The sequence below is a fragment of the Siphateles boraxobius genome, unplaced genomic scaffold (assembly GCF_051911475.1).
Source record: "Siphateles boraxobius isolate OS27281-9 unplaced genomic scaffold, OSU_SipBor_1 22, whole genome shotgun sequence".
Classification (NCBI taxonomy): domain Eukaryota; kingdom Metazoa; phylum Chordata; class Actinopteri; order Cypriniformes; family Leuciscidae; genus Siphateles; species Siphateles boraxobius.
Window position 1 is genome coordinate 2,096,188 of NW_027508833.1, and position 13,052 is coordinate 2,109,239.

General features: G+C 38.3%; 1 protein-coding gene across 1 annotated transcript; it reads left to right on the plus strand.

Moving 5' to 3' along the window:
• Positions 1–161: 161 nt before the first annotated feature.
• supt7l (SPT7 like, STAGA complex subunit gamma) lies at positions 162–11,604 on the plus strand. The gene is made up of 5 exons (XM_077238318.1): positions 162–300; positions 836–1,313; positions 3,918–4,242; positions 4,329–4,566; positions 10,224–11,604. The coding sequence occupies exons 2-5, from the start codon at positions 883–885 to the stop codon at positions 10,484–10,486; spliced, it is 1,257 nt and encodes a 418-aa protein (XP_077094433.1). The 5' UTR covers positions 162–300; positions 836–882; the 3' UTR covers positions 10,487–11,604.
• Positions 11,605–13,052: the final 1,448 nt, after the last annotated feature.

Here is a 13,052-nt window from a genome sequence, read left to right on the forward strand (position 1 = left end):
ATTCTTATTAAAAATTCTTATTTTGTTCATTACAAGAAATGTATCAGAATATTTTAATGTGGATGTATAATAATTATCTATCATATATATATATATGTCCAATTTAATATCTTAAATTCTTATCTGTTATCTCCAATGTCTAGGAACTATTTACATTTTCCACGGAAATATTTTAGTGTTGTACCTGGCAGCCTCTATTCGGTTATACGTTGTTTTTGTCGAAACTGAAATAATGATATAAAACGTTATTGCACTATTTTGCTACTTTTCATCGGTATGATGATCATCTGCTCTTAAAAGGTAAAGCAAGCAGTTTGTTTTCTGATGATTAGGCTCTATAATTGTTACATTAAACAGTAGAGTCTGCAGGGCGTCTGTTAGTGTCAATTAAAAAAAGTCTTTAAATACATGAAAGCATGAACGTTTGTAAAATAAATAAATAAACATTTGATGTGCATATTATAGTATATCAGTATTGAAATGACTGTAATCTTTAGTACTGAAAGGGAATCTCATGAAGAACATGTCCAAAAGAAAAAAATGATAAAGGAAACGAACCATATTTTTAGGACCATTAATTTACATATTTTGTTCTTTTACTTTTGAGTTTGTTTGTGACTGTCTGACATGAGAACCATTGATGGTTTCAATATAATTATTTTTATTTTTACAATTTGCATAAAATAAAGGCAGTGCAACAAACACTACAATGATGTACATTTGTATATCAATAACTGTTGGTTTTAATGTCATCGTTGTTGTAAAGCACTTTGGGACAACGTCTGTTGTTTGAAATTGCGTATAAAATAAAATTGCTTGCTCACTTGCGTTTCAGATTGTCCTCAAGAATTGCACCACTGCCAAAAGCAGCACTGTGTGAAGATGATGCGTTATTGGGGTGAGCTCCCCGTGGCTTCGGCTCCCTCGGGCCGCAGTTCTTTTGACCTTCTGCAGCGCGAGTTCCGGCAGGTGGAGATGCAGGACCCTCCCCTGCACCAACCTTCTGCCCAGCGTCCACGTCCCACCACCATGCTGGACATCCCCTCAGAGCCCTGCAGTCTCACAATCCACACCGTGCAGCTGAGTCAGCATGCCCGTCGTCTCCGGGGTCTCATTGCTGCTGCCCAGCAGGGCCAGCAGCCTCTGCCCACATTACTAGATGCCCAGGGTGTTTTCAAACCTGAGGATTTGGATGCTCTACCTCCTCGCCCTGTCACACCCACTGTACCTGATGATCTGCTTCCACTGGATAGTAAAGCTCCTCGACATCCATTCCAGCTACGCCATAGTGACCCAGAGAGCGACTTCTACAAGTACGTCAGTAGATCATCATGTATATCAGTCATTGTTTTTTCTAAAAATATGTTAAAGATCCATTAAAATGAAACTCATACTTGCACGTCTTGTAGGGTGAACGCGTCTGCATTAAAATTAATTTTGAATGACATTTGATGGTTGTATAAAGTAGAAATGTCAGGGTGATGCAACTGCCCTGCTATCATAATGAAGTAAAAAGCCTCATTAAAAGAATGAAATTAATTAAATGAGAACCTTATTATGCTGAATTTTATTATTTCTTCGAAAACAAATTATGTAGCAAAACTTAAAACAGGAAATGATTTTCATAGAGAGAGAAATCAAATGCTTAGCCTGTTTAGGTAGTTGAGCCAGAAGATTAAAAATTTCAAAGGCAAAAAAAATTCTAATTTGTGACAAAAGTTGTTTTTGATAATGTCAAAAGAAGAAGAAGAAAAAAAAACATATATATATATATGTGCGTGTGTGTTTTCTGAAGGGACAAGGCAGAGAGAATGCCCGACCTGATTAGAACGTCGATGACAACAACACACAAAAAACAAACAAACTATGGAATCACTAAAACGAGAGAATGATTCTGATTTTATGACATTTATTGTAATCTGCAATCGATAGTGGATAATAAATACATTACTGACGGTAACAATGTTGTGCTGTTGAGGTTCGCAGCCTCTCAAGGAGAAATCGAAACAAATGAGCGCAGCATTCACAAAAGAAACTCACTTAACAACAGACTACCTATAATAATTCAAAATGTAGAGTTTTTATATTTTTAACATATGATACAGTTAAGCAACCTCACACGACGAGTGATGTTTTCCTAAATACCATCACAACGAAAATAGTTCCAAACAAAGATCACAGCAGAACCATCGCGCATCTCACAGCAACACTCATCCATGTTTTCATTACTGAATGATTCAGCATTTTGAAAGAATCAAAAAAGGTTGAGTCAAAAATCAAGAAATGTTGAGTCAAAGATTCAACGTTCATTTCATTAACATCTGTCTCATTCATGAATGAATCAGTCGTTTGAATGAATCGTTTGAACAAACTAATCAATGACTCTCTTTTAAAGTCCCCGCTGGTGTCACACATCGATTAAATGGTGGGAAAATATCCTCAGTCACATCCCTAATATATAAACCCATATAACCCATAAAAGCTGACTTCCTGTTGGGCGGGTGGCGTAAAAAGTAACAGTATGAAAGTTGTTCGGACCGATGAGATCTATATGTGTACCGAGTTTCATACTAATTAATGCAAGCGTGTTTAATATATGGACCAAGTTTTCGGATTAAAATAAGCAGTGCATTAATATTTTTAGCCACAGTAGGTACATTTAGTCTGTAACAGAAGCATTCAAGTAAGAAATTGAATAAACAAATGTAAAATTAAAAGATTACTTAGACTTCACTGTATGAATTAAATATACACTGATTCTTAAAGCTACAAAAGTTATTCAGTCAAGAGCAGTGAGTGATTTGCTCTGTATTTCGTAGTTTGACAAACATTAACGACACAGACAACAGCAGAGTACATTAGGCTGCTATCACTTTAAAAGCGCATGCACGGATCTAATATACTGACACGCATCCGTTTACATCCACTTAAGATAAAAATTACTGTGTTTATGTAAACCTTATGTGTATTTGACAACTTAAGCTATTTATTTGACAACAAATGTCCTTGCACATGCACGGATAAACCGCTGATCGGGCGGATGTCGTAACGAAAAATAATATTTTAATTAAATTTGGGTGGGTGGCGGTTGAACCAATCAAATGAAAAAAATATACATTGATAAATATTGTTACCTACATCCGAAAAGTACATCCGTATCCTTTCTCGCGGCTCGCGTCAGCAGCGCCTTGCATCGCCCACAGACCTCAAAACAATCAGCGGATGGCGGGCGGGTGCGGCTTTGAAAATTGGTCAGAAAACGTTGGTGCGTATGGATGGTGTTTGAATGAGTTTTGTGATGCGTTTGCATCCGCGCATCTCTAGCACACAGAGTTAGAAATTTTAATATGCGTTTTTTCGATTCGTCATTCGGTGGCTCTGAAGGAGGCAGTGTGTAAACGTGATTGACACAACGTGAAGTCATATTTGTTTTTTAACGTGCAAATATTTCAAACGAGAATTTCGGACTCAGTGTGCAAAGACCTTAAGACGCAAAAGAGTGACATCGTTTCACATACTCGCCAACGCTGATTTTTACTCTTATTTGGCACTTCATTTTAGGCCCTGGTTACACCACATGATATTTTTAGACTAAAAAATGGTTTACCAAACGCATATAAAACCAACATGAATACAACAAACATTTCTTAGAATTCGACTTAATTATTTATTAAAAATCGTCAACACTGCTTACATTCTTGACCCTTGTCTGTCTGTAAGGCCTACAACCTCAAAGCCCACATTTACATTTATCCTGATGAAACTATTCTCTAGGTATCATCAGCTATTCAAAAAAACTCTTTTAAGTTTATTTAGAAAAGGTCCAAAATTAGTTGTCCCGTGATTCCTAATTAGATGTCTTGTCCTCTCTATCTTTCACCTGTTTTCCAAACTTCTCCACATTTCCCCATTTTTAGAGGTAAAGGTGAGCCAGTCACTGAGTTGAGCTGGCTGTCCTGCCGCCAGCTTCTGTACCAGTCGGTCGCCACAGTGCTCGCTCACGCTGGATTCGAGTCGGCCAATGAGAGCGTGTTGGAGACTTTGACCGATATGGTTCACGAACACTACCTGCGGCTCACCAAGTTGCTGCGCGTGGCTGTTGATAGAGAGGCCTGTCGGGGCTCTACACCTTTCCCTGATGTGGTGGAACAGGTGTTTCATGAGGTGGGCATTGGCAGCGTCCTGGCGCTCCAGCGCTTCTGGCAGGTCCGCATCAAAGATTACCACAGCTACATGCTGCAGGTGAGATATCGCTCTCCAATGTTATTTCAGCTTCAGTACCTACATGACTGTACATGCAGCTTTTATTGACCATGCTGTGACTGTAGGTCAGTAAGGAGCTCTCAGAAGAGTACGAGAGACTCGTGAATCCAGAAAAGGCTCTGGAGGATTCCAAACCCTTAAAGGTTAAAGAGGAGCCGGTGAGTGACATTGCGTTTCCTTTGAGCGAGGAGCCGGAAGCGGATCTGGCCTCAGGTGACCAGGCCCTGCCCATCGGTGTGCTGGGAACATCCAGTGAAAGACTGGCTGGAGGACTGGAGGAAGGACATTCCCCTCACACGTCAGGTACCTGAAGGATCCTTATTAGTGCTCAATTAAGACATGTTTAAATGGTCATTTAAATCACCATGCAATTTATTCATACTTTACTTCATAGTCCCCTGAGGGTGAAGAATGTAGTTTCTGCAACACTAGTGGCATCTAGCAGAATTACAAACATAAAACATATTTTCAAAGAACTTTGCGCCTCCCCCATTAAACATTGCAAATACAGTTATTTTGGATGCTTATGAAAGCATGTCTCACCAGGTAAAAGTAGGCTAGTTTCAATAAAAGGTCTGGGTTGCTGTGAGTAGACTATGAGTAAGCAATTGAATAGGCGAAAATATGAGTGTCTCGCTTATAACAAACTCATTCAACATATCTGCACTCGGTGCATTTTTTAACAGCTGTCTACACTGTAGTAGGTCATCTGCGTATTTTTGACATAATACTAATTTCACACACTGCTTTTCACCTACTATAGACCTTATGTAGTCCCGCCCCTTTTCAGCGCTGCGCTCGTTGTCTTTTGTCTTCCGGTCTGTAATTTCACAGTGATCTTGCTTATTTATGAATGAACGGCTCGTTTTAAAATCTTCCCGGTCTTTTGACATTTGTTAAGACATCTGCTTTAAACATTACAATCCTCATTTTATCTTTCGTTAACTTTACATTAAGTAAATCCACTTCAAAACCTAATTACTCCTGGTCAGCAATATAGAAATATACAGAGCGACCGCAAAAACGGGAGTTCAAAGACAATATTTTAAAGATGGCGGCGCCCTTGTTTCTCTGGCGCATAAGGTCTAAAGTATTGTGTAGTCTAGAAATGCGTATTCAGACACGGGGTTGGTTTCTGAAGCAAATTCTTGGCTCAGAGCAAAAAAAGACAGATTTTTAAGTAAGTCATAAAGTTTAAAGAAAATAAATTTTATTGACAAAAATGTATCCAACAGTACTGTGTTGAGTCAAAATTCCATAGGAAATGAATATGGGTCAATTTGACCCACTTTATGCATTCTTGGGGTAGTGATACAAAAATTTAAAAAAATTTCTAATCCTATGATCAAGAAATATGAAAATGACATTAATGCAGGTAAGAAACACGTTTTTTGAAGAATTCATTGAATATCAAGTAAAAAAAGTTAGAGTCTCTTGGAGTCTAAAAATGTTTACAAATCATAGCAAGCTGGGTCAGTTTGAACTACAGTACTGTCAGGATTTGGTTAAGACACGCGGTGAAAAATTAGCACTGTAAAGGAGTGGACAGGGTTATATTTGCAGCTGACCTTACTGCATATGTATTAGGGATGGGACGGTATGAAAATTTCATATCACGATTATTGTGATGGAAATTATCGTGATTATCAATGTTATCACGGTTTTGTTAAAACAAGATGAAAGTGTTAAAAAAGAACTGATGCTCACACTGAAAACATTTCAACAAGTTTTATATTTGAGAATCAACAAACAACAAATAAAACGAGCAGCTCTATGCACTTTTTAAAGCAAGATTCTATTATGTGGCATTTCCTTATAATGACCGTCGTCATTAGCAACGCATTATAACTCAGTGCACATACACGTATATATCACAACGCGCGCTCTCATTTCATTCAAATACAACTTGTCATCTTGCGTCTGCGTTTTTGATTGTATTGAAAATGAGTTGATTTATTGTTTACAGAATTTGATAATATTGTTGTGATCATCTTGTCTGGACGAGTTTTGTACGCTGTACAAAATGGATTTAACAGGTAAGAATAGAGACATTAATCTCTATTCAATATGTACCCGTAATTATGTGGTAAAAAAAATCGGTGTAATAAGAGTACAATGAATATATATTATTATCTCTTAAATGTCACTCTTAATAGTCTTGTTTGAACTTGTTCGTTCGTCTTTGGCTCAAAGCCACTTTTTGCTGCGAACTTTTCTTTGCGGAAGCTTCAAGTTTATTTCAAGTGAGTGAGATAAAATATTTCAACTCAAAACAAAATTTTGTGCCCAATTATTTCCCAGACGTAGTTTTAGTATTGAGATCAAAGTTAACTTGCCTTGCGTTCGCTATACAACAGTGTTTGATGGTCACACAGGATGACTCGGCAGATTTGAAGTGTTTACCCATATCACTGAGACTTGTTTTGAGCATGTTCTGCAGACAGAGTGACCATCCTCGATTAAGTTTCCCTCAGGATTTTTGTAAATGCCAAAATATGAACACACCTCAGATTTGGTCCTCTTAAAAGGCTGAAAAATCTCCCAAACACAGTCACCGCCTTCCGCCAATCCTTCTCGAATAAAAAGAAAAACCCCAACATTGCGCGCCTGCGTCAGACTGTTGCTGGCTGGACAGGATTTATAGTGAGTTATTAAAATTGCGATCAAACACGGTTTTAATGATAATTGAATTTTAAACGATATTATTAACCGTCAGTACATTTTATCGTGGTTTATAGCGAAACCGGTAATCGTCCTATCCCTAATATGCATTGTGCACATGCAAATGTATGGGAGGAGAGTATTTAAATGAATCACGCAAGGTGATTTACTAAGGTTTGTGCTAGTCAGTTTACTGGTGTTTGCGTCATTATTTACCCCCCCCAAAAAGCATGTCTTAAACCAGACGCTAATTTGCTCTGCTCTTGGTAGATGGCGTTGGTCAATGATCCGGCTGGGTCTGTGTTCTTTAATTTCCACGTCGTCAGTAGATCATTCACAGAACTTTCCACTCCCATCTGCGCTTTTATGGGATAGTGCTCTCATGCTAATTTACCCTGTTTAGTAAATCTGGACCAAGGGCCAGATTTAGTCTGAATTACTATAACTATTTCAAAGCCCACATATAATCATGAAATTAAAGAGTTTTAATACAAACTTGTTAGACTTGTTAGACTAGAAAAAATTTGCATGCAAAACATCTAATTGAAGCCCAGCTGTGTGTTATCCTTTTTGTCTACTGCAAATATTTTCTAATCTGTCTGTTCTGACAGACATTCTGGAGGTAGCAGCACAGTATAAAGAATCAATAACAGACTTTAGAGCAATACTGTCCTTTAATCTGTCAACAACACCTCACAAATCAACATGTGGATTCTGCATAATAACAGGAACATTGCTCACTGCAGACAATTTGACGCCCGACCGTTGTTGTCACTGAAATTTATTGTTCAAGGCATCAAATGTATTACACAAGCGGCTGTTGAGGTGGTACTTTAGAGAGGATGAGTTGAAGCAAAACAAGCAACTGCTTCACAATTCTACTTATTATGGATCAGGCGTTTCCGGTACCGCATTCAGCACATCAGCAGAGAATTATTTTAGGTCTGTCAAGCGTAAAGCCATTTATCACAAATTTTGAATTTGGTCAAATTTGCATATGATAACATATTTTCCTTTCCAAATGTAGTTCCTGAATAATAAATGATGATTTTGCCACTAGCATGCAGCAGTCACTGCAGACCTTCTCATTCTTACCAGTGTGTTTCAACCAATAATGTTATCTATATTGAGCTGCGATTTATTAAATACATTATAGTTCGTCTTTATAGATGGCTGAAGGCCTGGTCTCCCATCGCAGCTTTCATTGCCCAAGAAACACCCAGAGGCCGTTTGACTGACGTGTAAAGCAACTAATCACAGTTTGTTTTGTTCAGCGTCATGTTTAGGGACACATTTTTTTGTGGAACAATTGCGGGAATAAGAGAAAAGTTCAAGCTACCGCAAATAATGTGGAGTTTGTTTGATTTTACATTCAATTCTGTGATGGCAGGCAGAATCGTGTAATCCTGGAGGGACTGCCTGCCAACTCTTTACTTGTCTTCAATAATGGATCTTTTTATTTCCATTAGTTAGGCTTGCATTAGTTTTTGCTGTTGTATTGAAATTGTAAAAAAATAATAATAATAAGGGGGGGGGGGGGGGGCTGGTTGAGTTAGTTAGTGTGTTATGGAAAGGGACGTGGCATTTCTGAAACTCTCTCAAAGTGGTCAACAAATAACAACAAACAACACTCTGACCAATCAGAGCACATTGTGCTTTTCAGAAGGAGGGGCTTCACAGAGACCGCAACTAAACTGAGCGTTACTGACTGACTGGAGTGAGAGAGATGCTGCTGCAACAATGTGAAATATGGGGAAAATAAGCATGAAAACCTATTCTAGTTGACCACAAAATCAGATCTGAAATCGAATACTACACTACATATAGTATGTGAAAAACAATATGTCAAAAGAATAGTATGTCCAAATTCATAAGCTCCTTTCACACAGAGATTCCGGACAATACACGGATAAAGTGACCTGGGATTTGACCCGGGTTCGTTTGATTTTGGTTCGTTCACACTGCCAGTGATTTTCCGAAATCAGAGAGCGCGTTCACACACAACCCGTAAAAATCCTGTGAAGACAAGTGACATCGATGTGACATGTAATGTCTCAGCAGCGTCTAGTTTGCTTATGAGCTGCGATTTGTCTCTGGAGAAACCACGCTTGTGCATTTTTTTCTCTGATTCGATCATAAACTAGCGCATTACGTACCATTTCAATAGCCTGCTTTCACTTCACTTCTGCGTCATCATTCCGACACGGCATTGATTACGGCTTTTGTTCACACAGCGCGCGTTCCGGGACTGATCCCGGCAATGTTACTAGGTCCCCAACCCGGCATCGATCCCGGCATCAATCCCGGGTCGTGTTTGCGTTCACACAGAAGGTGTTCTGGCAATTTCCCGGCAATTTCCCGGGATCAACGCGCTGTGTGAAAGGGGTTATACATTGTAAACCTTTCAATCAATTAAAATTTTTAATTGGTTTTAGTTGGGTAAACTTAAATTAAACAAATTAGTAAAATCAAATTAACTTTAATGAGTTTTTAGAAATGTATTTTTCTTTTGAGTTTTATGAACTTTTAACTTTCTTTTAATTAAGTCTAACTTAAATGTAACTGAAACTGGGCTGGGATTTTAGCATTTACCGAATTAGCTCGTTTAAGCTAGCCAAGTTTCTTCTGATAAAAATATTTAAGTTTGAGATTACATGATAATTTTAAGTTGAATTAATGAATGAATTAGCTCACTCAAATATTTCTTGTTAAGAGCAATTAAAATGTCTGAGTACAAAATAAAAATATGCAAGTTCTGCTTACTTAATTTTTAAATTAAGATGTCTAAGATTAAGAAAAGGTTTGGATGTAACTGATTACCTCAAATTTATTGAGTTGTCAACTTATTCAGGTTTATAATGTAGTATTCGAAAAACAGTATGCAAAAAGTCCCCGAATGACCTACTACTCCCACAGAAATTCTGAACTGCGCATTCGATGGACACTTTACTATCCCATGAGGCCATGGGAGGAGATTCATGATTGGAAGTGAAGTGATGCAACTGATACTGGAAGGTCACGTGACAGTAACAACATCGTGGATGTAGTATGTCTGAATTTCATACTACCCATATTCATACTATATATTTTTTTTAACGGTCGTAAAGTAAGTTCCAATTCAAAGGTACAGTAGTACCTACTCAAACAGCACGCGATTTGGGATGCATTGGAAGGCTTTGTAAAAGAGCATAATATGGAAACAGCAAGGATAGTGGTCAGAATTAAAGACAAGGATCATAGGGAAAGTTTGTTAATACTGCAGATGAATCCAGTGTTTGTTTGTTTTGTGTCTTCAACAGTAGCAGCAGGGAACAGCTCCCCCTTGTGGCATCTAGCCCAGGTGAAGATGGAGCCCCAGGACAGTGAGGAGGGCCAGGTCTCAGGTCATGGGGTTCTGGGCAGCGACGTCTTTGAAGAGGGTCCCATGTCCACCATGAGTGAGGCTGTCATCCCTCCATCTCCTGGAGGTTCAGAAGGAAGTTACATGTCGCATTCACCAGATTCTCTCATGGGCACATCACCTTTCACCCAGCGGCCAAAGAAACGGATGAGAAAAGTATAGGCCTAGTGGTTTTATCGTCTAAAAAAAGAGACTGTAAGCACCTCCACAGTCATTGTGATGCATAGTATCGCCTTCTTTTGGGATTACATGTTTTGGCTTTGAATGGAAGTTTTCAGTGAAATTAAACGAAAGAGACAAATAGTGTGCGTGTTTGAATTCTCCCCCAGCAAATGGCAGACGGTCACTGTTTTACCCAATTATTGAGCAGGACAATTACTTGTTTGCCATGGTAAAATTAGCATCTGTTTATTGTAACGTAACAATGGAGGGAGCACAACATGGGGAGTAATTATAGCCTGATGTCTGCTTCAAAACACACAGGGATATCAATCAAGGAGTAATGGTAAATTAATTACCGCATGCACACATCTGCATGTTAAATACACAGGCCGTTTCATTACATGCACACTCCCAGGCGACACAGTGGAGGTATTGTCTTCTAGCCACCTGCGCCAAAACATTCTGGTTGAGTGTAAATTTAGCTTCTCACCCTCGCCGGGTAGCAATGCATTCTGAGACTCAATCGAAAGGAATGTTTAATTCATGGACGTTTCATTTCAGTTAGACAAAAAAAAAAAAAAAATTCTTGAGTTCACACATAAGATACAACATCTGTCAGTACATAGTTTTAAAGGGTCTTAGAAGCATCTTTCACAAAATCATATACAGGTCATATTTCACCCCAAAATTAAAAGAAAACCACAGAGTTCTATTTATAGATACATTGTGACATTATTTTCATGAAAAATAAGCATGTTTTACCCCCAAATTGTGGTTATTGTAATGCGCATGGACATTTTGATTTTGAGTTTATTTGTACTTCTCATTAATTCTCATTAGATTTTCATCATTGCAATAAATGTTTTTTCAGTATTTGCAGTACATTTTTTCACATGATCATATGAGCCACCCCTAATCTGGAGTTTAAAATCATCTTGCAGACACATTTTAAGTAGTGTTTTTTGGAACTAAAGCACACTGAAAACACAAACATCATGGTAATATTTGTAATGGAAATTTGTGAGGATGTTCTGAGCAAAATGTCACAATTAATCATCCTAAAATTTATTTTGTTGGCCTGTGCAGCCTTCTAAATAAACAAGAAGTGATCTTAAAAAGTTTTAAAATCAATTATTTACACAGCTACACCCCCAGTTTCACAGACAAGGCTTAAAGGTGCAGTGTGTTATTTTTAGCGCCATCTAGTGGTGCGGTTACGAATTGCAACCAACAAAAGTTACGGTGGCCGACAGGAAAATATGTCATCGTCTGAGACAGCAGAGAGTAGCCACTTCAGCAATGAGGTTTCTTTACAAGGATAAATTAAGAAATTATGTTTACTTAAATATTCAGTAAAACTATATGTTATTGCGAATCTTATTGTTACTTGTTCATCATTGTGTCTAAGCTTGCTTCCTTGCACGAAGAGCAACATTGTAACGAAACGCGTTTGTCCGTTTAGGGCCACTGTAGAAACATGTCGGCGCATTTCAATGTTAGGGAACCCGCGGTAAATGTAGACAGAAACTGCTCATTCTAAGGTAATACAAATATAACGGTTCATTAAGTAAGGTCTTTATACACCACTGAAAACTTATTTTTCAAGGTAGTGAGGAAACGCGCTCTGTAGCGCTGGGTGTTCGCTGTCGGCTACGGTAGAAACATGACGACACAATTTGTCGACCTCCATAGAAGGGGGAGCCCGCGGTTATGGAGATATAAATGTCTCATTCTAAGGTAATAAAAACATAACGGTTCATTATGCAAGGTCTTTATACACCACTGAAAACATAGTTATGGATCTTATATTGCATTTCTGTCAATAGATCCTCAGAAATATTATACAATGCACCTTTAAGCTAGTCTCAGACTAGAATGCATGTTTGAGCTGTTTTGACTGAAAGCAACTTGCACTGGCAGATCTTAAAATATGTCAGTGTCATTGTTTGGTCTCAAGATTCACACCAGTAATGGTTTTTTTTTCTAAGGCAGGTTTACAAAAGTTACTTAAGGCCTAATCCTGGCTTAAAATAAGCCCTGTCTGTGAAACCAGGCCATAGTTTTGTAGTGTATAAAACACTGTTAGTGTGAAGAATTTGTAATTTTTCTGCATTTTCTTCTGATCTTCTTTGTAAACTCCAGACCAAAAAAAAAAAAAAAAATGTTTCCCTTCCTTGTGCTCATTAGGTTCGTCTCCAAAGACCTTTCTTTATTCCAGCTTCATCTCCAGTTTAATTGGATGTTGTTGCCACCAGGATCTGTTTTGGTGACAGAACCAGCAGAGGGCAGTGCTGCATCACTCCGCCACATCTACATCCGCATGCCAACTGTTCGATATTCCACTGCACTGGGTCTGCTTTTATTGAGCGTCCTGCTTTCTTTGAGCCTGAGTGAGTTATCCGTTTTACACACCTCCAGTGGCACTTGTGCTTTCCAGTAAGTACTTTCACTAAATGGAAACATGTTCAGTACTCCAGCAGGTAATTATACCCACGAGGCTTGAAGATGCTTACAAATATATGTTTGTGAGTGAAGTGTAGAGTAACGTTAAGTGTGGCTTAAAAGA